The sequence below is a fragment of the Taudactylus pleione genome, unplaced genomic scaffold (genome assembly GCF_031769625.1).
Source record: "Taudactylus pleione unplaced genomic scaffold, aTauple2 ptg000468l, whole genome shotgun sequence".
Lineage (NCBI taxonomy): Eukaryota > Metazoa > Chordata > Amphibia > Anura > Myobatrachidae > Taudactylus > Taudactylus pleione.
The window spans coordinates 696,281-722,844 of record NW_028284870.1 but is presented as its reverse complement, the minus strand read 5'-3'; the positions used below and the strand labels follow the sequence as shown (position 1 = coordinate 722,844).

The following is a 26,564-nucleotide window of genomic DNA, read 5'->3' as shown; positions in this document are numbered from 1 at the left end:
CATGCGGCACCACCCGTGCACCTAACCTCCTGCAGAGGGTAGGTAGTATTCTGTCGACATTCAGATTGTAGATATGGACAGACATAATGTAATGTACATGTTGGGTTTACGGTTAGGGTTAGGCTGCAGCGAGGATTAGGGTTAAAGTTACAGTTAGGCTGCAGTTTGGGTTAGGTTTAAGGTTAGGCTCCGGTTAGGTTTAGGTGTAGGGTTAAGGTTAGGCTCCGGTTAGGTTTAGGTGTAGGCTTAAGGTTAGGCTGCGGTTAGGGTTAGGTGTAGGGTCAAGGTTAGGGTTAGGCTATGGTTAGGTTTAAGGTTAGGGCTAGGTTTAGGGTTAATGTTTGGGTTAGGCTGCGGTTAGGGTTAAATTTAGGTCTAAGGTTAGGGTTAGACTGCAGCTAGAGTTCAGGTTAGGGATTAGGCTAGGGTAGGTTTAGGCTCTAACACTTTAAATCACTATGTCTACATGCACAATGTTGACCTTCTAAAGGTCGACATTACATACCATAACCCCTGCAGTGAGCCGCTGGTGACCTGAGTGTAAGTGGGGTGTAAAAAAGAGAGTAAGACCCCTATATTTTATGTAATAAATGTATTGTTTCTCTTTGAGGGTCTCTGTTTGAGGGTACACAGGAATTTTCTTTTTTAGATCTAATGTAATTATGTAAATATGTTAATTTAGCAAATGGTAAGCTTCTACTCTTCATTCAATACATACATGCATTGTATTTGACATCAGCAATTTTGTTATTAGTGTGTTGTTTTTTTATGTTATTTTTGTTTTCTTTAAAGATCATCACTATTCGAGACTACATTCCAAAAATTTTGGGCTCGTCAGCTTTTCAACAATATATCGGCACATACCAAGGATATGATGAATACACCAATCCCTCCATTTCAAATGTATTTTCAACGGCAGCATTTCGCTTTGGTCACGCCACTATCCCCCCTGTTGTACACAGACTAGACTCTCAGTATAGAGAAGACCTGCAATATCCAAATCTACTACTACATGAAGTTTTTTTCCGGCCCTGGAGAATAATTAAAGAAGGTAATAAGAAGGTCATCAAATCAATCTTTCCTGTATTTCATTTTTACAACATAGTGTACAGTACTTGTTTTTTGTTATGCACAATTTGAAGCCTAATATTACTTTACATTGCGAAAAGTGATTATTTGTATTAATGATGACTTATTATTGCAAACATACAAGTTATCATTTAAATGTTTGGGACGTTCAGAAATATTACCATTGTTATTTCTCCCTATCTCTTTTAACTATGGCCCAGATTTATCAACAAGTGATATTCTTATTATCACTTGTTACTAATCTTAAATGGTGCTCCAACCAATCAGCTCCTAACTGTCATTTTTCAAACTCTGAGAGTTAGGAGCTGATTGGTTGTGGATTCATTTAACATTGGTAATGATAACAAGAATATCACTCTTTTAAATCTGGGCCTATGTACAGTATGGGTGTCACTTAAAGCTGCTACTCATCTGGAAAAGATATATTTTAAAATAGTAGCAACAGTAATTAATATAACAAAGTGTTACAGCAGTGACATGCAGAATAGCATCTCTGAACACATAGCACATCGAACCTTAAAAAGATGGGCTACAGCAGCTGAAGACCAAACCAGGTTCCATTTCTGTCAACTAAGAAGAAGAAACTTGCACGAGCTTGCCCAATATAGACGGGATGCTGTCATAATACCGACCGAGGCGATTCCGGCTTTCAGAATGCTGGTGCTGAAATCCCGACATCTGTCAGAATCCCAGTGGCGGCATCCCAACCGCCGACATCCCGAAGGTAAGTAGCAGGGTTAGGGGGAGGGTTAGGCACTAGGGGGAGGATTAGGCACTAGGGGGAAGGTTAGGTTTAGGGTGCAGGGAGGGGGAGGATAGGTTTAGGCACCAGGGGGGAGGTTTGGGTTAGGCACCTGGGAGGGAGGGTTAAGGGTAGGGAGAGGGGAAGGGTTAGGATACAAACCGACATGTGTCGATATCTTAACCCAGTCGGGATGCCGGCATCAGGATCCTGACCGCCAGGATCCCAACTGCCGGCATCCCATACCCAACCCATCTAGACAGTTGATGAATGAAAAATCGTCCCCTGGTCTGATGGATCCTTATTCCTGTTAGTATATGCAGTTGATGGGGTCAAAAGGTGGCGTAAACAACAAGGAATCCATGGATCCATCTTACCTTGTATCAATAGTTCAGATTGGTGGTGTAATAGTGTGGGGAATATTTTCTTGCCACACATTAGGTCCCAAAATAGCAATTAAACATTGCCAATATGTATCACTCTGTGGCTACAATCTACCATTTGCTAATCTTCTCCTAGCAGAATAATATTTTATCTTCTATGGCACAAAATACACGTTATCTCAAGCTGGTTCCATAACAACCAGAAAATTGATACCATAATTGTCTGTATATCGACATCCAGGATGTCAACATGCCCAGAATGTTGACATTAAACATGTAGACCTTCACAATGTCATCACTGACATATGGTTGACATTTGTGAATGTTGACAGCCAGAATGTTGACACATTATTTTAGAGTTAGGCTGCAATTAGGTTTAGAGTTAGATTAGGATTAGGCTGTAGCAAGGGTTAGGTTTAGGTTTAGACTTAATCTTAGTTTAAAATACTATTTTTGGCATTGTGACTATCACCATTCACAGTGTTGACACTCTGGCAATGTCAACATGTTAAATGTAGCCATACTGAACATGTTGACATTCAGTCTGTTGCAGTAAGTCTCAATATTGGTTCCTTTAGGGAGGTTTCAAACCTTAACCAAGATGGCGACCTTATGTACTTCTGCACATGCGTGGCGCCATCTTTTCACTGTGTTAGAGAATCACAGTGGAACACATACGTATTCCACTTAGCTTCATTAGACTTGTCATTTACAGCTTGACCCACAATGCTGATACCACTATAGTATCCTTCACAGCTACCAACATACAGTCAGTGGCTGGTGGTCTGTATGCTCTGCTCAAGCTCCGATCCATGCTGAATTTCCAGATTACTGATGAATAAACCACTTCACTGGTTAAATACTGAGCTGTTCACTGACTTCAGGGTCTGTACCAATACTCTGCCATACCATCGCCAATAGTACACACATATTCCAACAGAGACCATGTCAAGATTATGCTGTTGACATTTGGACATTCAGAATGGAGATTTTGAATGTCAGCACACAGCCGGCTGCCCGGCAGGGATGAAAATCCTGATCGTCCAAGGTAAGTATTTGCTAACCCTATTCTACCCCCTTACCCTAACCCTAACCCTCCCTTAGGGGTGCCTAACCTCCCCCCCAAGTTCCTAACCCTAATCCTCCCTCTAAGTGCCTAAACCTAACCCCCCCTTCCCCTAGCCTAACCCAAGTCCCCCTCAGGAGCCCTAAACCTAACCCTTCCCCAACCACACGGCTGTCCGTGCCTGGCGCCCGGTCGCAAGCCGGGTGTCGGGCTCCCGGCATAGGTCTAATCGGGATTTCGACGCCTGTCATTAGACCCCTGCCGGGATTAGACAGTCAGGAAGCCGGCAGTCGGAATTACGTACGTCAGCTTCTCAACTGCTACCCTTTCTAACTCCTTGCTGAATCCATGCCGGGAAGAATGGAACATGGGAACCTAAACTAACAATTTTAACAAGGGACTTAAATTTGTGCCTCTGAAATACAAGAAAAATTTGTAGGAAATCTGCTGTTCCTGCATTAGAAATGCTTAATGGGTGGGATGCTAGGCCAAAAAAGTAAGGCAACCAACCAACACAAAAAGGGGGTTTCATATAAGAGTTGTTTTTTATTAACTGACCAGCAATAGTGTTGCATAAAGCCCTAGAAGTACTGTTACTCAGATTCATTTTGGCTTAATATTCTCGGAATGTTGCAAAATTAATTTTGTTAAAATTCTCCTTGTTGTAATTCATGATTATTTTTGGTTATTGGGACCCCAGCTCAGAATCGTAAACACACACTTCCTGCAACCTCTTTGGGTACACTACACAAGGGACAGACAAAGGGCCTGATTCAGAGCCGGACGCTCTTTGAGAGCTCTCGCTCTGAATCAGGGTCTCCCTGTTTTTATTTAAAGACGGCCTCCTGGCCGCTCGCTAAGCTGTGTTTGACCACCCACAGCTTTAGCGAGCGGCCAGGTGATGGTTGCGATGGTCACGACCATCGCGACCATCGGGGCTTGCGACGAGACCCTTGTGGTAGGGTCTTGTTCCTGCAAGCCCCAGTGAGCTTTCGGAAACTCACCACTGACATCACTCATGATGTCAGTGGGACCGCCCCCAAATGACAGGCGTTCCTTCGGGAACGCCTCCGTTTGGCCAGCCACCCCCCTGCCCGCCTCCAAAATGGGGCAAGCTGTCAATCAAATCGACAGCTACCCCGCTTTGGTGCGAGATCCATAGCGACAGAGCGCCCGTCTCTGGCCGGGTCTCGCGCATGCGCATGCCGGTGCCGACTCCAGCGTGCGCATGCGCAGTGGGGGACCATCGACCCGCTTGCAAGCGCTGTGCGCTCGCGAGCGGGTCTGAATCAGGCCCACAGTGTGATAGATACACTGGTGAGAGTGTGCTAAAAAGTTTTTTGGAGTTTATTTTTTAGTGTTAGCACAGCTCGCTAAGTACATCTGCCCCAATCATTTTTAGGTTTATTGTTATTTGTTAATTAAATGCAAGTGCTCTGGCCTTATGACTCATGGTGTGCAAACAATTTTACTATAGTGAATGCAGATTGTGACCAAGCCGCTGTTTGTACAAGGGACAAGCATACAGTACCTCTGTACATAACAGCAAATGCACACCTCTTATATGCACATATGCAGAAACATTTCAGGAGATCATTAGAACATAGGATATTTTAGCTAGGCTTTCAATCATCAAAGGGTCTTGTCCCTATGCACATTAGTCTTCCTGTCAGTGAGCCTATTAAAAAAAAGACGCTTGGGATCATTTGCACCCTGACAATTTATCTGCACACCTGCTTATTTATTGCTGTTCCTTTTATTTTTCAGTGATTGAGTCTCTTTGGTGACATCACACTGAGCAATATATTTGCTTGTTTGCTCACACAGTTTTGTGCACATATATGACCCAGTAAGCCCCGAGTTAAAGGTGCAGCCAAAGCAGGCTATGCTTGAGCATTTGGAATCAATTATAGTGAAATGATTCAAATCCCTCCTAAAGTACAGTGTACTGTTATTTTTAGTGCATTGGGCGAGTGACAGCAGCAGTGACACCACCCCCCCCCCATCCCACTGACTGCTGTATGAAATGGAGAGCATCACAGATAATTCTGAGAGCGTTGCAGTAATCGTCAGATAAAACATAGAGCATCGCAGTGACTGCCAGAAAATACAGAGAGCATCACAGTGACTTTCAGACAATGCAGAGAGCATCACAGTGACCATCAAACAATACAGAGAGCATCACAGTGACGATCAAACAATACAGAGAGCATCGCAGTGACTGTCAGAAAATAGAGCATTTTGTGACGGCCATAAAATATTTTCTCATCATGAATTAACCCCCATAAAAAAGCAATAACTACTGCACCATCATCATAGTTATCATCACCTTTACAAAAATGTACTCCCTTATACTCGTTATAAACTAGCACCCATATAAATTAATTCCTTCATATGCATTCACCTGCTAATTATTATCTCCCTCAGTCTCAACAAATTAACCATTTCATTATAATTAACTACTCTAGTAGCAAGAATTCTTTCACCCCATAATAACACACAATGATCAAAGTTTATTTTGTTATTCTTAATATTCCTTCCCTCAACTATACCTCCCACTTACCTGTTGCTGATCTTCTCTGTGTAGCTGCCACAGGGTGCAGTGTTCAGGAAGCGGGTCATCCTACGTGAGATGGGGGGTAGGAGGTGCCATGTCTCCTGTTGCTACAGTGCATGCCGCACGGCCCCTGGGGTCTATAGGGAAAGGAACCACTGACCACCTGTCTGACAGTCCCCTGCTCTGTAAGCCTCAGGCTACCTCCGTCTGCTGCTCCTGCCCCTGATTAAATGCGCTGCACTGTGGCTCTGTCTGTAACAGCCCTAATGGAGAGCCGACAGCCAGATGCAGCTAGCAGTAAACCGTGGCCCTGGATATGACTGCTCTGCTCCATTTCACTCTGAGCTGTGCCAGTCAGAGAGCTGGTGGCATCTGGTTCTCATTAACAATGACTCCAGACCGACAACATAACAGTGGCTGGTCCGTAGGAACAGACCACACCAGCCACTAACAAATGTAAATAGCAGGTGCAGACAACCCTGAACTTTGGCCAGCACTTCTCAAAAAAAACGAAACAGAACCCAACCCGGAGCTGGCGCCCCACCCACATCCTGCAACCCCTGCGGCTGCACACCACACACCACCCTGATTATGGCCCTGATTTTTACCTTTATTCAGATTTTAAGGGGTCTGTTTATCAAGCAGTGAAAAGTGTGGAGGACTGAACCAGTGGAGAAGTTGCCCATAGCAACCAATCAGCTTTCAAGTAGCATTTATCAAGTACAGTCTATAAAATAATAGGTGGGAGCTGATTGGTTGCTATGGACAACTTCTCCACTGGTCCATTTCTCCACACTTTTCACTGCTTGATAAATAGACCCCTCAATGTGTTATACAAATAAGATGTGTCCACTATTGCTGAAGTCGCACCAAACAGCTCTTCTAAGCCCTTCTCAGCACACCAGGGGTGGGATGCACCGATCGGAAAATGTGGTAAAACCACTGTTTACCGGATTTTCCGTATGCAGCAATCTCCTGGCTGCCGGGCTGCGATGCGGAGGGTAACGCCAGCTATTGCTGGCATTACCCAATAGAAGCCTATGGGCTTCTACCGCATTGCGCTGGTATGAGGGATCCGATCGGATCCCTCCCAGCATGCCCCGCGGCCGTCCCGTCACTACGCATGTGCAGATGGACTCCCGGGTCATAAACCCGGAAGTCCACTGTGCAGGAGAGATTGCAAAGGACAGCTCTTATCCGAAGAGCTGTCCTTTGCTGTACAGATCGCATATGTTAGTGCATATGCGATCTGTGCAATGGCGATGTCCAGCGGTAAGGATTAGTGCATCCCGCCCCAGGTCCTGTGTGTCTCAGTTTACACAGAGTGACTTTTTTGCATCTCTTTTTATGGAAAAATGCATCTTGGTTGCAATCAGATGCAACAAACTGCTTCACAAGACTGCACTGATTAATTTGATATGTGACAATATCTGTGTGTGTGTGAGTGTGAATCTGTGTAGGAAGTGCTACGATGTAGTGGCCTCGGCTTTTTTCCATGCCAAGTTCCATTTGTGCTTCATATACACTATTCAATCACACACAATTATACAAGTCGCACGAGACCTGGCGCCTCACTTGCGCCGCATGGTGTATTGAGGCTATGTGTAAGGACACATCTGTAGGTCTCATATGTCAGTAATAATATTTATATTTTGATTATTTTTTCTCATTTTATACCAGTTTTTCACAATTTTATTTTGTAACTTTTTTCAAAAAAACTATTTTTTTTTTCATCAAAACAAGTGTCACAAAACCATGAAAGATAAGGGACACAAAAAAGAAGTATTATTGTCACATTTAGACAACAGTAAGTCTGTGACTATTAGACAGGGGACCAAAATGAAATAACAATCACTAGGGCTACTAATACTGTATCTAAGAATATCATAAAATGAAATTAGATCAAGTACAAAGTTGAACAATAATGGGGAAAGTGGACACCCCTGCTGTGTGCCTCAGGACATGTACACAGGGTCACTAAGAAGGCTATTAACCCTTAATGAGGTGGAAGGGTTAGTACAGAGGAAACTGATAAGATCAATGAAATAAAATCCCTGACAATGGATGTACAGCCAGGAGACCATAAAATCCCTGCATGTACAGCCAGGAGACCATGTCGAAAATCTCATTAGCATCAAGGCTGAGCAACATATTGCTGTAACAAGAGTAAGAGGAAGAGGCCACACCTGCCATTAAAGCTGGCCACACACTAGACCAACTTTCATCCAACCAGCCAACTTGTTGATTGGTTGGAATTAAAATCTGGTAAGGAATGGGAGTAAATGATGATCAGCAATTTGCTCCTAAATGCCAGAAAACAGATGAAAATGGTCGGTCAGACAAGTTTGTTAAATGTTTGATCAAAACAATTTGTTCAAACAACAGTTTTTAGTCCATTTTCCTGCGTTTGTGTGCAAATTGCTGATTGTCATTTGCTTTTATCCCTTACCAGGTTTTCATTCCAACCAATCAACTAGTTGGATGGTTGGATGCAAGTTGTTCTAGTGTGTGGCCAGCTTAAGGCTTGTTAGTAGTGGAGATCGCTACTGTGCAGCCTCCAATATGGCTCCTGCGGGGATGATGCTTCATTCCCTTACCAAGATGGCCACCAGTACAATTACTGCGCATTTGCAGCGCCATTATACTGTATAAATTGTTCACCCGAATTGTCTTCACAAACTCTCAAGGTTGTAAACTTTGCAGACAATATTACAGTCGTTGGGTTAATTAGCAGTGAGGATGAGGGGTTTATAGGAATGAGATAGTGAGGTTGGCACAATAGAGTAATCTTAACTGTCACTAAAACAAAAGAGTCGGTGATTGATTTTTCAGAAGGGGCAATACTTTGCCTAACTTATCAGTATTGTTAGATGGCATGACCATCAAAGTGGTGAAGTCCTTCAAGGTTTTGGGAACCCAGATTTTATGTAATCTAAAATAAGGGTCTATTTACTAAGCTGTGTTAGGAGATAGAGTGAACTGTGATAAGGTACCAGCCAATGAGCTCCTAACTGACATTTTTCAAACACAGCCTGTGACATGGCAGTTAGGAGCTGATTGGCTCGTACCTTATCACCGTTCACTTTCTGAGCCCTAGATTTTTATTTAAAAAGGAGCAGCAACGGCTTACAATATTTAGAACAAAAGGTTTAGAACTTTAATGACACGTACAAAACGTTTGCATAACAGTTTTTTTTTACATATGCTAAATTGTAATACTGCATCCATCTGAGTTTGTATATAAGGAGGAGAAATTCTTATGTTTTTTTGCCATCTGTTAATTTATAGTGCCAGGATGTTTTACATCATCATTTTGTCTGACAGTTCGTTCTGTCTTGTTAATGACAATAAAGTTGCATTGTATTGTATTCTATTGTAGTTATCTCCATATATGCAGTTTAAGTTTCACCAGGTTTGTTCTGTCCAGGTCCATCTTTGTGTACAAGAACTCTTTACTTAACTACAGAACTGTATCTTGGCCACATACAGTTATTGCTATTATTGATAATATATAAATGCAATAACATTTTGCAATCAATAGAGGTTTTTAGCATAATCATGGCCAAGGTTATGGGTGGGCCTACCCACCATATCCAGGTAACCTCTTTAGGGTAGATCCCTAACATACTACGGTTCAAATCCAGAGCGCAGGACATCCCCAAACTGGCCAAGCCAAGCTGCCCCAGGGCACTGCCATAGTAAGAAAAGTGCAGTGTAAATTAGATAGTTAAGAGCAGCTGCAGCTGCATATAAAGAATGAAAATAAAAAAGTGAAGTACATGTATAATAAACAAACAGTGAAGGGTTAAGAATGTGTTATAAAGAAAAATGTGTTGCAATGCGGTGCCCTAAAACAGATCAACCAAAGTAATCCAGGGGGACCCACGCCCCAAAAATGAACCAATTTTGCACTACAGTTAATAACTTGTAGAACTTACCTAGAATTGTGCCTAATACCAATGTGCATATACATTACCAGACTCCATGCTTTTGAACCAATAAGGAAGGGGTGCTAATCCAGACTGAGGGCTTCTGTTTCTGTGCCTGCAATTAGTCTCATCAGGTAGCACCTCCCATTATATATATTCAGAGTGAGCAGTCCAGGAATCTTTCCCATATACTCCAGTTATTGCTATTATTGCATCTACTCTCAGTGGTAATTTCTCTGTAACAGATACCACTCACCATAAGAAAATTGCTGTTACAATTTTGTACCCTTAGGGGCTGTTCCCTCTTCATTTTGGGTGATTTGGCTTATTGTAATTTTTTCATGTGTGTGTGACGTAACTGACAGGGCACTGCTATGCTCGGTGGCTGGGATTCTAGAAATAGGTTGGGTATGAAATCCCGGCTGTCAGGTTGCTGCTGGTCAGAATACCAACAGCGGCATCCCAACTGCCAGAATCCTGACACCCATAGAGAACAGCGGTGAGTATTTTTCTAACCCCAACCCTAACCTAAATCTCCCCCCCAGTGCCTAAACCTAACTCCCCTTCTCAGCACCCTAATCCTAACACTCCCTCCCCAGTGCCTAACCCTAACCTCCGCCTCCCCGCATCCTAATCCTAACACTCCCTCCCTGGTGCCTAACCATCTCCCTAATGCCTAACCTTAACCCCTCTACCTAACCCTAACCTCCCCCTAACACTCCGATACTTACCTTCGGATGCCAGCAGTTGGGATACTGGTGCCGGGATCCTGACCAGTTTGGATTTCGGAGCCGGTATTCAGACTGTCAGCATCCCACACGCTGGGATGCCGATTACATCCCCTAGAAATACATGCTGGTACACTCGATAGGAAAGCATTTCGGGCTTGTTGTTTTCATCACTATGTTGTCTACCACGTTATAATATCTCACATGCAGGGGTGGAAATACTGGAGACAATGGAGGCACCCTGACCTCATCCATTGCTCCAACTTCTGCTTTATGTGACCCATAGCAGGAATAAGCCGGGAGCCCAGGGGACATGTGCCGTGGTCCTCCCTCTCCCAGTGCTCCCACCCTGGAGTCCGGTCTAAGCCTAGGGATGGATCTCCAGCACAGAAACCACACCAATGTACATAAAAGTGGCAGGGTGGGAGATTCTCAACACAGGATAGCAAACAGTGCAGCTTCTCCAATGTGTTTTATAGATTTATTTTGCCTAATTATGCTTTCAATTACCATCACGTTTATGACCTCTTTTGATGAACTCAGTTGCCTGTGTATATATAATATGTTATCTTAAAGGTTTTCATTCTGCCCATGAAATGTAAAAGACATCAAACACTATTCACTTTATAACCTTTTATCTTTTAGTGCATTTCACCAAATCTTAAAATACTAACAACGTTTTAGTGTACATGAATATTATTGTTTGTTATGGTTTCAGGTGGTCTTGATCCCTTAATAAGAGGTCTGCTCGGAAAATCTGCAAAGCTACAAACACAAAAAGAAATGATGAATGAAGAGTTAACTGAAAAACTGCTTGTGCTCTCCAATAATAGTTCCATGGATTTGGCATCTCTTAATTTGCAGCGTGGCCGGGATCATGGCTTACCGGGTTAGTTTTCTCTTTTGTCCAGCAAAGGGCATTTTACAGGCCAGTGATTAGTTTGTTGCAGTTGTCAGAACTTCTGTCATATTCTAAAGAGCTGCCATGAGTTATTTCAGGTCAGCACATTATACACTACTGGAAGAAACAGCATGACAGCATTCCTCTTTGCATATCATTCCCAAGTCATTTTCAATATGTTATTATTATTGTTAAGACTGACATTTTGTTCTGTTTTTCATTATTTCACAAGGTACAAAGATCCCCAGTAAGTTAAATGACAAATAATACATGTTTAAAAAACAGTAAAAAAAAAAAAAAAAAGAATGTTCGTAATGTTCAAATTAAAAATGTTATTAGTATTGATGCCTGTTCTGGGAATTTTTTTTCTATACTGTCTTTCTTCCCTTCCGTACTAATATCCCCAGGCGACAGACCATTGCCAAAGTATAACCCTCAGACTTTACTCCAGTGTTTTTATCCTTCATGAATTCTTGTTGGAGGAACTTGGAAAGCCTGTAGGATAAATTTCCCAGTCAATAGTACCTGGCTGGACAAAGTGCTTCACTGTAGCTAACCAATCAAACATTCCCATTGCACCAATATTCAAAACCTTTGATAGAGCTCCAGTGTCAGGAACCATATGGGAAAAAGCCAGGGGGTTAGGGTAGCTAGGGAATGAGCAAGTGAGTGACAGTGCTAGGTCTCCCTATTGCGGCCAAACCCTGGTTTGGCTAGACCTGCCCAGAGGCGCAGAGTCTAACTCACTTTGTAGTCTACACCAGTGACCCCTCTAGTTGGGATATGGGTTTCGCTGCACCAAGTGAGCAGGTCGCGGCCCTCTGTACAGGTATCTGGGAGTGGCAGGAAGACTAAAACTATATTAGAATGAATTAGCACTGGAAACCATAAGAATGTAATAACACTAGAGGCCAGTGTAAAAACTAAATTGCTACAAATGATCAGTTAGAACTGAACACTTGCACACAGGAGACCAGTGTATAAACTGAATACTTGAATACAGGAGATCAGCAAATGAACTGAATACTTGAACACGGGAGATCGACAAATTAACTGAATACTTGAGCACAGGAGATCCAGGTGCTGACTTGCACAGAGAAAAACAAATGTGGATACAGGCATGTACTGGGAATTACTAGAGATCCACCTGAGAGCTTACTAGTAATTAGTATGAAAGCTGACACCACAGGAAGGCAGTTAGAGAGCCGAGCAGCACACTAAAAGACAACACAGGGATTTACAAGAAAAACTGGAGTTCTGTGAGAGCTGGGAACTAGCATGGGAGCTAATACAAGTAACACTGGTGGTCGGTGTGAGGGCTGAAACAATACACTGTAGATACTTTGTGGGAAACAACAGAGAGCATAACAATCACTGGAACAGCAAAGTTGAACAGCAGTTTCTGTTCCTGGAAGCAGACTTAAATACCCCTGGGTAGCTGGTCAGTGGACCAGAAGATCAGCTGAGTGACCACAGGACTACCATTGGTAGAGACTAGTCAGGTGATATGGACCGACATGGCTGCGCCCATGCCTGGTACCCCGGAAACCAGGACGCACACACAAAAGCCCTAGCAGACCTCGGGGAGAGTACTCAGACACCACTCACTTCCACTCCCAGCGACTAAACACCTAAGCCCAAGGATGCCGGCACGGAGGTGAATAGCAGCCGATAACCAGGCCATATCCTGACATCCAGGATTTGGTGAACACTGCTTTTACATGAAAGGGTTAGATCCTGGGTTTTTTGTCTATTGTAGACTGTGACTCGGGAGAGGGTGGATGAGTTTTTCTTTGGTTCTCTCCAGTCTCAAAAACATATGTGGCCCTGCTGCTATAGTAAACATTGACTGTCTCCATGCTAGCGTACCTTTTATTAAATCAAGCATTTAACAGCACTCTCTTTTCTATTTTTTTATTACCAGGGTACAATGACTGGAGAGAATACTGTGGATTACAAAGATTGAGCTCCCCCTCGGATATTCAAAGCGCTTTCTCTAATCATAATATAACAAAGAAAATGATTGAGTTATATGGGCATCCTGACAACATTGATGTTTGGCTTGGTGGTCTCGCAGAAGACTTTCTTCCTGGTGCTAGAATTGGACCTTTGTTTGCATGTTTAATTGGAAAGCAAATGAAAGCATTGCGAGATGGAGACAGGTACACAGATATCATATATGTATTACTAACATGTCTAATGAGGCAGAGTGCAGGTGTTACCAATAGCAACCAGTACATTCTAGAGAATGATAGCTAGAATCTGATTGGTTGCTAGAAGTGTCTAGCCCATAGTGTTACATTCAAAGTTCAAACATATTTATATTATTCTCTCTACAAAGTAGTTTTCTCTAAAAAGTAGCAAGGGGTGAAAACTAGGGAGATAGTAAGGGACATGATGTTGAAAGGTATTGTATTTACTCATGTATACAGTGCATGCATTTACCACCACGTTTGTCTTAATCTTTTTCAGTAAGGTATAAAGAACCGTTTTATATCAGGTCATGAAATATTAACTACAAAAAAATCAGTTTTTATTACCACTGTGAGTTGTAACTTCTGTAGTATTAGTGTACTGTATGACAGTCACTTGGATGTTTTGTGTACTGTATGGAGTCACTGGGATGCTGTCTGTACTGTATAGTGGGCATTGGAATGCTGTGTGCACTATATGGAGGTCACTGGGATGCTGTGTGCACTGTATGGTGGCCACTGGGATGCCGTGTGTACTGTATGGTGGTTACTGTGATGCTTAATATCTTTGTCAGTATTTAATTTTGACAATATAATTGGTAGGAGCCCCCACAAGTTAGTTGTTATGGGGCTCCCACAAACTTTATTCAGGCCCTTACAGTCAACAGTGATACTCAGTGTTGGCTATCTATTGCTGCATCATTGGTAGGTAGGGAAAATCCCTAAGGTCTGTGAAGGGGAAGCAGTCGGGAAGCCGGCAAGGTACAAATGGCAAGCGTTGAAATCTTGACGCCTGTCATTAGACCTACGTCAGGAGCCTGACACCCGGCTTACCGATCGAAGCTAAGACGGCCGCCGGGAGCGGACAGCTGCAGGGGGGTGGGTTAGGTTAGGGGCTCCCGGGGGACTAAGGGTTAGGCACCCCCCGGGAGGTTATGGTTCAGCTAGGGGAAGGGGGGGGTTAGGGTTAGGCATCCTCCTGGGAGACTTAGAGTTAGGCTGCAGGGAAGAGGGGGTTAAGGTTAGGCATCCCTAAAGGAGGGTTAGGGTTAGGGAGGAATTAGGTTAGTTATACTTACCCTAAGGACGATCGGGATTTCATTCTCTGTTGGGCTGCCGTTGCCGGGATTAGAACCATATGGCCGGGAATCTGTATGTAATACCGCTGGCCACATGGCCGGCAGTTCGAATCCCGGCAGCGTCAGGCCGACATAGGAACAGATCCTGGCAGCGGCAGCCCGACAGCATTTGAAATCCCGATCCTCCCCCCCAAGTGCCTAACCCTAATCCCCCCTCTAAGTGCCTAAACCTAACCCCCCCCTTCCCCGCTGCCTAAACCTAAGTCCCCCGGGGGGTGCCTAACCCTAACCTCCCCCCAGGGTGCCCAAACCCTAACCCTCCCCGCCCTTCCCTAACCCTAACCTCCCAGGGGAGTGCCTAACCCTAAGTCCCCCACGGGAGCCCTAAACCTAACCCTCCTCTCCCCCCCAGCGGCTGTCCGCTCTCGGCGCCCGGCGTCGGTGAATTGAGCGGTGCCTACATCTAGACGCCGGTCATTTCACCCTCGCCAGGATATGACAGTCTGGAAGCCGGCTGCTGGTATAATGTCAGCCGGCTTCCCGATTGCATCCCCATGGCCAGCGATAAATCATACTGATTCCCTGTGAAGATGTCTGTTATTTGCTGGATTTAGGGATCTTCTTTGTGTTTCTTCAGGCAATTAACATCACAAGTCTATGGTGGAAAGAGGGGCAGTAATTTTGTCTAAAGATGAACAGATAGGTGGAGCTTTTTAATCAAGAAGATATTTCCATGCTTCCTACTAGTGGTCACCTGGGGCATGGCACGTATCACAGCCCAGCTGTTTTGAATTAACCCTGCAGTGTGTAAATGGTCCCTATTTATTTTAGATCTACAATAGAGCTGCAAAATCAGCATTAGTAAACTAGGTGAAATATGAACCACTGCACCATTTCACTGAAGGATCACAAAGCATTCTCCACAACGCGACTGTATGCTTATGATTAACTGATATATCCCTGCAGAGTTAAAATGACTGAATTGGGACACATTGATGAATCTATCACAAGTCAGCCTATATCTTGGGACAAAAATGGCAGAAATGCTGCATAAAAAGGCTGCACTTCTAACAGTTTGCAAAACTAAAACATTAACATGCTCAAGGCACATGCTAAAAATATTATTCAAATGTTAAACATTTCAGTGTGCTTGGCACAACTATTTCCTAATATGAGTTTTCATGGGAAAAATGAAGTAAATGAGAGTTTAATGAAAATATCTTTGCAACCCTTTCACTTTCTGCCATGATGTGTATTGTGAACAGTGATGAATCCATTCTCAACGTAATACATACATATGGTGACACAGTACTGGAGGCAGAACATCATCAATTGTTGAAGTTTCATATAAAGACAAAACACACTACACAAAAACTATTCATATAACAGGTTATAGCAATAGGTACATTTTTATGAACAGTTATTTACATAGCACACACACATATTCTGCAGTGCACTACAGGATATATATCAGTCAGTCACATCAGTCCCTGACCCAGTGTAGTTTACAATCCATGGACCAGATTCCAAATTATTGGGAATATGTGCATTACAGAAAGTGTCTGATCCCGGACGCAGTCCGGCTGCATACAGGACGGGGAGGGGCGGTGATGGCCTCCGTTTCCCAAAACATGTCTGACCTCTTTTGAGCATCTGCAACATTCGGCGTGCGTGACCTCATGAGTCACTTAGCCAGCCAATGGGATTGCAGATGATCCTATGCTGCATCCTAGGACGCAGATCAGATCAGTAATGCAAGTATATTATAGCTATCACAGGTGCTACCATGTTATTAGCTGTGGTACCTAATGCGTCCTAAGCTGAATCACCCCCTGTGTCCAATATAACATACATATTTGGGTTATTTTTTGTCAGATGCAAATTAAGAAGAATAAAAAAAATACAAGAAATGGAAAATCAGTCTGGTTCTCAAAGAAGGTAGGAAGCTTTGTCAAATGTAAAATGTCTGGTAAATACAGTTCCAGGACAAAAAAATCATCATCATGCACTTTGGTCCAAATGCTGAATATAGTATCATCTACAAAAAGATTGTCATCAACTGTAGAGAAAAGGCGTGCTAGGAAACAGTATTTCATGATTTAGGATTCGGGGAGGACTGTTAGATGCTAGGAAAAAGAAGATAAATTTGTGTCATAGAGATGTGGTTATTCCATAGGTTTCCAAACTCGGTCCTCAAAGCACTCTAAGGGGTAAATTTACTAAAGTGAGAGTTTTTAGAAGTGGAGATGTTGCCCATAGCAGCCAATCAGATTCTAGCTATTATCTTCTAGAACAGGGATCAGGGAACTTGTTTACCTTTTACCCCAAAATATATTTAGATACGCCGACGTTACCACTTTGATTTGAAAGGAAGGAAATCATATAGTAGTGCCCCCATATAATGCCCCTGTAGTAGTGCCCCCATAGTTATGCCCCTGTAGTAGTGCCCCCATATAGTGCCCCTGTAGTGCCGCTTGTACAAAAAAAAAAAAAAACACACTTACCATCCTGTCCGCCCGGCTGCTCCTCGGAATTATGGGAACATAGGGCCTGATTCAGAGCCGGACGCTATTTGCGCTCGCTCGTTCAGAAAAAGGGGCCGGCTATTTAAATTGAGCGCTCGCTCTTTGCAGTCTGTTGACGCCTCTATGTCTGAGCGAGCGAACGAAATATGCGCTCACTATTTTGTAAAGACGCCCGCAGTGCTTGTGGTTGGATTTTCCTACCGCAATCATGCGAACAGTTCAGGCTAAGAAACAACCAAGAGACGTGGTCGATGACGCTGCTTTGTTAATTATGCACACCCTTAAAACACCCGTTTTGACCTTTTGGCACGCCTGCGTTCGGATCACCACTCCCCGTTTTCAAGCACCTTCCCCTGTTACCACCCACAAACGCCTCATTCTGTCACTCAAATTAGCAGGCATTTGCTATTTTGCGAGCACACAATTTCCGACCGCAATGAATGGTTCGCGCATGCGTATTACAACCCATACGCATGCGCAGTTGTGCGAACATCGCTCGGAGCGAACGAGCGGCCGCTTATGAGCGGCTCTGAATCAGGCCCATAATGCGCATGGAGAGAGCCAGAAGCTGGAGTTCAGAAGTGTAGAAGCCGGATAATTGGCTGAGACAGAATCTGTTCAAATTAAAATCTGCACAACGCCATTTTGCGAAAGGCAACAAGACGCCATTTTTCAAATGGCTGCCCAACACCATTTTAGCGAATCTCACACAATATTAGTACATACGGCGATTTTATTATTTAGCGTTGTGCGATTCCCACGCAATAGAACACTATTAAAAGTCCTCATTATATAAATACATACATTTACTAAAACATATAATATGAACAATCCTGGAAAACACGTACCACGGTTTACTCCACAAACACGTAGACGCACAATGCTAACTAGCGTCTTTTCTTAATATCCTTACACTTACACATTGCACACTTACATAGGAAGGTTCCCTAGCATTAAGGTTAATATTCAAGGTTTTATTCATTATTAATTATGTAATAAAGTGACTGTATTTAAGATATCAGGTTTAGTACATGATAAGCAGACCGTGTTTGGTGCCATTCTGAACCACTGTTTAGTTGCAGATTCCCGGTTCCATCGGCGAGGAAATCGCAACATGTGTCTGCAAATTATGGATCATAGAGAGATAGGCATTGAAATGTACTCTGTAATGTAGCCAGTTTAGACTTGTTCTTCGGCGGGAAAACGGACACAAAGAACTGTTGGAGGTTGAACTATTACAATACAAACTGGCCTAAGAACTGTATCGTAACAGAAGAACCAGGAAGAAGAACCAATGGGTTTATGCCAACTTGTTCTATTGTATTGCCTATCTCTGTAAGGGTAAATATGCAAGCGCTTTATTTCTGGTAGTTAGTCATCATTTTCTTGCTATTTACGGAGGTTTCACCTTTGATGCCAAAAATCTGGATCCAGAGCGCATGCGTATGTATTCGACTGTACCTAGTGATTGTATAGTTTGTTTGCGCTAATTGTATTTAGATCACAGCGTGTAACTATCTGCTTTTTGGTGAATAATATCTTTTTATACTTTGGAACCACAATCAAAGTCTGGAAAGTAATTATTTCTTGTGCGACTTATAACGCTAAATAGCGACATTTAGGGTGTATAGATCATCAGGTATTCATAGTTGGGGGCTCGTAGAGTGAGATCATGCTGCTAATTTACACGGTCACACACTGTTATCGATCTCTCAGCATAGGGTGGAGGCACCATACGCAGGAAAGAATGCATTGTGCCTTCGAAAACCTGCTACCACGTGATGCTGAGAGACCGCTATCTGTTATTGTGTGGATTCAAGGCGCGCTGATTAGAATCCAGGGACAAGGAAAGAAAAAGTTTGTTTACCTTCGTTGATAAAGGTTAGTGTTAAAATGGGAACTCGCACAATAGCGTACGCATATTTCCTGTATTGCTGCCACGTGTTCAACGGTCATTGTATGTATAGCTTGATTGCTTGTTAAAACCTCTGAATTATACTGCCCTCTATTAAGGGAAAAAGGTTTTTATTTTCTGTACAGAAAAGGAGTGTATAAGTGAAACGTGTGATTGCAAAGTTGAGGTTACTGTCTATTAAACCTCGGTATAAACTCGGTAGGTGCCCAATGGGGCAGCACAAACTACTGGGCCAGTGTTCAAAGCAGGTACATTGTGGTTTAGGTTATCGAGAAACTAAGGGGTTTCTTGGTCCGGCATCCATTAATCGCAAAGTCCATTGATCAGTTAGGTTGCTTGGGCAATGTGATCGGACTGCATAATTATATAAATTGTGATTGTGAAGTGGGTGTCGTGGGAGTGAAACTGCTGGCAAGGGTAGGGGTTATTGCAACTTCTAGTTGCTACCAGTGGGAGTAAACTCAAAGTAGGAAGCTAGTGGTGAAGCTTGGGTTAAATTTACCACAAGTAAAATAATTTGCTAGGCGGTTACTTTACTCCTCGTGTATACACACGGATCATAACATAGAGGTGAAGTGGGTATAGCGGGAAGGAGTGAGCGGCTGAAGCTTGGTTTAGTAGAATAATTTACAATAGGTGGTTAGTCTGCTCCTCATTGTGCAGGCCGACTGTAATGCCAGGTGGGTCAGCTGGGTATAACGGGAGGGAGTTAGTGAACGATACTCTCTGAAAATCGTTCACCAGTCGAAATTCTCTAGAAATTGCTAAACATTTTCCGAGATGGGTGAAAAGCCATCTCTAGTAATGGTCGATGATACGCTGCAATGGAAGGGCCGTTAGGATCGGCCAGGTATGTTATGTTTAAAAAGTATGATGCGTACGCTACAGCATATTGCGACATATGGGTCAAAATGACCAAGAAATGTAGAACACCTTTTCCTAAGATTGGTAGCTTCGATTCGGAGGTTCTGAACAATCTCTGAGACAGTATATATTTAGTGAAGTCTCTGAAGAAAAGAGTAAAGTTTAATGATTGTTTGAAGTTGTGGCAGCACGAGGGGGATATGTGGCTCAGAGATGTGCACGCGATGCAAACTAGCATCTCATGCACAACGCAAGGGAATGCGCATGCAAATAGCGTTGCATGCGCACTGCAAAGTAGCGCGCACGCACAGCAAGGTAGCGTTGCGGAAGGTAATGTCAGTAGTGCACGCGCACCACCACCGCCCAATGCGGATGGGGGTGTAGGTACAGTCGATCTAAAAACTCATAAAAATGTAACAAGTAATTTGTACCCTCTTCTAAGTAACTATATGGAACATGTTTATGATGTAGATGATGAACCTGTTGTGATGTCCGCTCTCTCCCATGTTGCACAAATGTTAAATGTACCACCACACCAAGCACAGGTAGCTGCCCCGATAGTACCAGAAATGGAGGTAGCCCCACCAGTGCAGGAAGTATTAACCCCCGCTTTAACAGTAGCGGAGACTACTAATACCATACATAGTAGCAGTAGGCTGAACCCTCAACTAGGTAACCAGGCCAAAGGTAGCATTATGGCAGGCATCCATCCCATCTAGACAATAACTGTTCCCAATGGGAATCCGGACGTGCATGGTGTAGTAGCCACAAGAGATGTAGCGATGCATTGTCCATAGACGAGAGCAGAACTACGTTCCATAATGACAGATTTCCCTGACCCTAGGAAAGAACTAGCAAAGTGCCAAAGATTTGTAAAGGATTTAGGTAATGCTCATGAGCCAACCAATAAAGATTGGTGAGTGGAATTACGGGCATGTCTTCCACACAATACCGACGTGAAAAAGTTTATCACGGCCTGTGTATTGGATGGAAATAGTCCCATAACTGATGAAGGTAATCAGGACAATATAACCCACATTGTTACCCAATTGGCTGTATTTTTCCCATTAATTGTTAATTGGAGTAAAATCTTCACGATTAAGCAGAAAGAGAGTGAGTCTGTAGCAGATTATTTTACTAGAGCGCTGCAGACTATTACCCAATACACAGGTATAGAGGACATAAAAGACAATACCCATCACAGGGAAATGACAATCACAGTGCTTATGGATGGTCTTAAGGACACTCTAAAAGCCAGAGTTCAGACCTCACTTCCTAGGTGGAGGGAAGTTACAGTGGACACACTCAGGGAATCTACAATTGAACATGATAAAAACATTTTGAGGAAGAGAGAAATGCAGAGTGAGAAACTAATGGCTGTTATTTGCATTCCTTCCAGAGCTTGGAAACTAACACCGCAGCACTCTTATCACACCTAGCCACTATACACTCATCCCATACAACCTCCAAACCCTTATCCCTATACACAACCACAATCATTCCTTATTCCCAAACCCACACAACAACAACAACCTTTCACAACACGTCAATTACAAAGGTGTTTTAGGTGTAACCTGGAAGGCCATATAAGTAAGTTCTGTAAGGCTAAGAAATGGGAAACACCAAACCAGGGAACACCGACATACCTACAGAAGGGGCACCCACAACAGACAGGACAATTCCAGCCATCACCTGCTCACGTCGCAGCAGTGAATACTTTGCTGGAAGCAGATAGTCAGCTCTAGGGGTCAGGTCACACCTGTAGTCTACAGTCAGTCAGGTTAACTGGGGCTGTTAGAGAAGAGCCTGTAATGTTAATCGATGTAGCTGGTACTAAACATTCTTTTCTTGTAGATACAGGGGCAACCAGATCAGTGATAAAATCTCCATCTAATTTACAGGTGACCAGCGAAACAGTACCAGCAATGGGTGTAACGGGTAAAGTGCAACATTATCCTTTAACCAAATCTGCAGAGGTTACTATCGGTCCATTGCATACCAGGCACTCCTTTCTCCTGGCTGCAGCGGCCCCTACTAACCTACTGGGAAGGGATTTGTTATGTAAAATGGGATGTGTCATTTATTGTACCACTGATGGTATATTTCTAGATATCCCAGAGAGAGTTGCGTACGAGGTGAGGGATATACTGGACACTCCCCAAAGGTTAATGTTTCACTCTACTGTTTCAGATAAAAATCCATCTCAAGTAGAACAAATTTTATCTCAGATACCGGGGTCTCTCTGGACCAAAGATGGACAGGACACTGGATTGATGGCAAACGCAGCTCCCGTAATGGTAAATCTAAAAAGCGGTAGGCAAGCTCCAAAAATTCTCCAGTACCCATTAAAACAGGAGGTAGAGATAGGGGTTTATCCCATAATTGAGCGGTTATTACAACAGGGAATTTTAGTCCATAAAGCAAGTGTAGCCAACAGTCCCATCTTTCTTGTGAAAAAGAGTGGTGGGAGGGGTTATAGGCTGGTACAAGACCTTAGAGGGGTTAATAAGGTACTAGAAAGCCAATTCCCCGTAGTGCCGTATCCAGCTGTCATCCTCATGCAGATCCCACCAAATGCAACCCATTTGACTGTCATTGACCTCTGTTCTGCTTTCTTCTCTGTCCCTCTTCATCCTGACTGTCAGTACCTATTTGCATTTACATACAGGGGGTACAATACACATGGACACGATTGCCCTAGGGCCTCATATACAGCCCCAGTATCTTCTCCCAGGCCTTACATGCCTGTTTACAATCTTTTCAACTTGCCAATGGATCTGTTCTAAATTAATATGTGGACGATTTATTGTTGTGTTCTGATTTGTTTATGTCATGTTTAAATGATACTAAACTTCTATTGCTTCATCTCTCGCAAACAGGACACAGGGTTGCTAAGGACAAACTACAGCCATGCCAGCCCAGGGTTAAATACTTGGGACATTACCTAAGCCAGGGGTTACGACATCTAACCACTGACAGAATCCTGGCCATACAGACCACTTCTTGGGAATGTATGGATACTGCAGAATGTGAATCCCAGGTTTTTCTATTTTGGCCTTGCCATTACAGGACTTAGGCCCTGACTTGCTCACTCTGAATCAGGGCCGGTCTTTTTTTTTTTTAGAATGGCCTCCTGGCAGCTATAGCGAGCGGCCCACAGCTATAGCGAGCGGCCAGGAAGATGGTCACGATGGTCAAGACCATCATGACCATCGGGCTTGTGACGAGTCCCATGTGGTAGGGTCTCTTTGCCGCAAGCCCCAGAGAGATTTTGGCTCTAACAGAGCCGAAATCTCTCCCACTGACATCACTCGTGATGTCAGTGGGGCCGGCCCCAAACGGAGGCGTTCACATGGGAATGCCTCCATTTGTGCAGCCACTCCCCCGGCCTGCCCACCAAAGGGGGCATGCTATCACTCAACATCGACAGCACGCTACCTTTGGTACGAGACCCGGAGCGACGGATTGCCTGTCGCTATCTGGGTCTCGCGCATGCGCACAACGGAGCCGGCTCCATCGTGCGCATGTGCTCTGGGCCACCATCGACCCGGTGGCGAGCGCTCAGCACTTGCGACCGGGTCTGAATCAGGCCCTCAGTCTCTTCCTCAAAGCCTGATCATGTCGTACACAAAGAGGAAACAGAGCAGGCTTTCCTTAACCTTAAGGATAGTCTGACAAGAGCACCTGCATTAGGAATACCTAATTATGAAAAACCTTTTGATTTGTACTGTACGGAAGCTAATGGTTGTGCAGCAGGTGTCCTCACACAAAAACATGGTGATGCCAGTAGGCCCGTAGCATACTACAGTGCACAATTGGACACTGTGGCAAGATCACTCCCAACATGTTTAAGAAGTGTAGCAGCAACTGCTCTATTGGTCAGTAAGAGTGAGGATGTAGTATTAGGCCATGATATGATTATCTATACACCCCATGCTGTATCTGCTTTGCTAAATTCTGCCCAAACCAGACATGTGTCCTCAGCTAGGTTCACAAAATGGGAACTAGCCCTAATAGCACTTGCAAACATCACCATTAAGCGGTGCAGTACATTAAATCCAGCAACGTATTTACCATATGTGCCCCAGGATGCACAAAGGGTGGAGAGAGGTGATTCGCTGGCGGAAAGTGAGTTCTGCAGGTATGTTGATGCACATGATTGTATGGAGTATCTGAATCAGACCTTTACTGCAAGACCTGACATATGGGATACACCTTTAGAAAATGTAGATGTGACATTTTCCATGGAAGGGAGTTGTCATAGACTGACTGACACTGGAGAGTTATGTACAGGTTATGCTGTTGTAAATGACGAAGACATCATAGAAGCCGAACCTCTTGGTCCACCTCACTCGGCCCAAGTGGCGGAGCTGGTGGCACTAAGAAGAGCGTGTGAATTAGCAAAAGACAAATCTGCTAATATCTACACTGACTCTAGGTACGCCTTCGGAGTAGTACATGATTTTGGTGCTCTATGGCGTCTGAGAAATTTTATGACAGCAGCAGGCACACCAGTCGCACATTCCAGACATATAAAAGGACTACTGACAGTGATCCAAATGCCTAAGGCAGTGGCCGTAATTAAGTGTAAAGCCCATACATGTGAAGACGACCCGGTGTCACTGGGCAATAACAGGGCAGACAAAGCTGCCAAATGGGCAGCAGGTTTAAAAGTGAACCTGCCAATTAACCAAATGATGTTTCAAATGATTGATATGCAGAAATTACTTGAGATGCAAAATTTGTGTTCCATTCAGGAAAAGGCAGTCTGGAGGTCCAAGGGATGTGGGCAAGAGTCCTCTGAAACTCTTGGAGAGATGGACAAGGTAAGCCAGTGGCTCCCAAGGCGTACTACCCAAGCCTGGCTGAGGCAGCGCATGGTCTGACTCACCTGGGATAGCAAGTTATGTGCAAGTTGGTGAGAGAATACTGGTGTGCACCGGGTTTTTCTTCCCAAGCGGAGAAGAGAGCAGTGTCCTGTTTGACATGCTTGAGGAAAAACATTTGGAAAACAATCCCTACCGAGCCATCCCACATTGCTCCGACCGATGGACCTTTTCAGGTAATACAAATTGATTTCATCCAATTACCACCCTGCAGGAATCTCAAGTATGTATTAGTGTGCACTGATGTGTTTTCTAATTGGGTTGAGGCATACCCAGCTGCCAGTAATACTGCTTTGGTCACTGCTAAGAAATTGTTCAGGAGTTTGTATGCAGATACGGTATCCCTAGAATTATCGAAAGTGATAGGGGTACTCATTTCACAGGTGATGTCTTCCAAAACATGTGTAAGTTAATGGGTATTAATAGTAGACTTCACACCTCCTACCGACCACAATCCAGTGCCAAGGTGGAGAGGATGAACGGTACTATTAAAAATAAATTAAGTAAGATAATGGCAGAAACTGGACTGGGGTGGCCAGAAGCACTACCACTTGTCCCCCACAGTATCAGGACAACTCCTAGACCCCCTCTCAATCTGTCCCCTTTTGAAATACTGTTTGGTAGACAAATTCATTTGATTATAAGTCCGCAGAAAGATTTGAAAAGTAACAACGAGGTTACTGTAAGGTATCTTATAACAATGAGTAAACCGTTAAAGCAGCAACAGTAGAAACTGAAATTGTTGTCACATGATTTGCCTGAAATAAACTGTCATGATGTTGAACCTGGAGAATTTGTTATGATCAGAAATTCCTTGCGTTCTGGTTGTTTGACAGATCGGTGGGAAGGTCCATATCAGGTGTTGCTGACAAGTACAACTTCCTTGAAAGTGGCAGAGAGAGATACCTGGGTCCATTTCACTCACTGTAAGAAGGTCAACCAACCGGTGAAGAGACAAGGCTGAATCAAGGCAGATAATGTAGACCTGTCAATTGAGAGTCTGTTCCTGGAGGGTTAAAGGTTACAGTGAGATACCTGAGCTAAAATAAATTTGTAGATCATTGTTTTCAGCAATGGAGTGGTCTGCTGTGGTTCTTTGTGTTTTCTCCCAGAGTTCTCATTATCCTGGGTTGTTTCGGGAGCTCTGGTTTCTGTGATGGAGGACAGAGGATGGAAAGGGGAGCTGATGGTGATATCGATGGAGTGGAGTTGGAAGAATGAGCAATACAGTCGCAAGGGCGGTATTTGACCAAACCCAGTACAGTTATTGTTAAGAGATCTGCTATTCTGGAAACTCGGAGACCGTGTGAAGGTCTATCATCAGAGGATTATTGTATTTGTGAGTTTTGTGGGTCCTTAGTTGATGAGAATTGCATACAGCAGTGCCAACCTAAGTAGAACCAGTATTGGGCTGGGTATCCTTTAGAGGATTATCAAACTATGGTGGGCAAAGTTTTAAACCAGACTGACTGTTGGGTGTGGTCTCATGTGCCTCAGGGACAGCATAATGTAGGGTTAGTGCCGTTTCCATTAAATGTCTCTGAGGTTTTAGAATTACAACAAGGGAAGATGCTGGATGGAAAATTTCTTAACACCAAGCCACTTCATTTTAAACTCCACCAGTACCAAGTAGATAAATCACTTTTATGTTTGAACATCGCCAACTCCAATAAACCAGGAAGTTGGGAGGTGACTGGGAATAATCAGA

The 26,564-nt window shown here is 43.7% G+C and overlaps 1 protein-coding gene across 1 annotated transcript in view; it reads left to right on the top strand.

Moving 5' to 3' along the window:
* Nucleotides 1–26,564, top strand: part of TPO (thyroid peroxidase) — a 300,270-nt gene that overhangs the window by 89,655 nt on the left and 184,051 nt on the right. Inside the window, exons 8-10 of the mRNA XM_088448842.1 lie at nucleotides 793–1,051; nucleotides 11,213–11,383; nucleotides 13,320–13,557. Coding sequence (XP_088304968.1) covers nucleotides 793–1,051; nucleotides 11,213–11,383; nucleotides 13,320–13,557 — 668 coding nt within the window. The remainder of the gene's footprint in view (nucleotides 1–792; nucleotides 1,052–11,212; nucleotides 11,384–13,319; nucleotides 13,558–26,564) is intronic.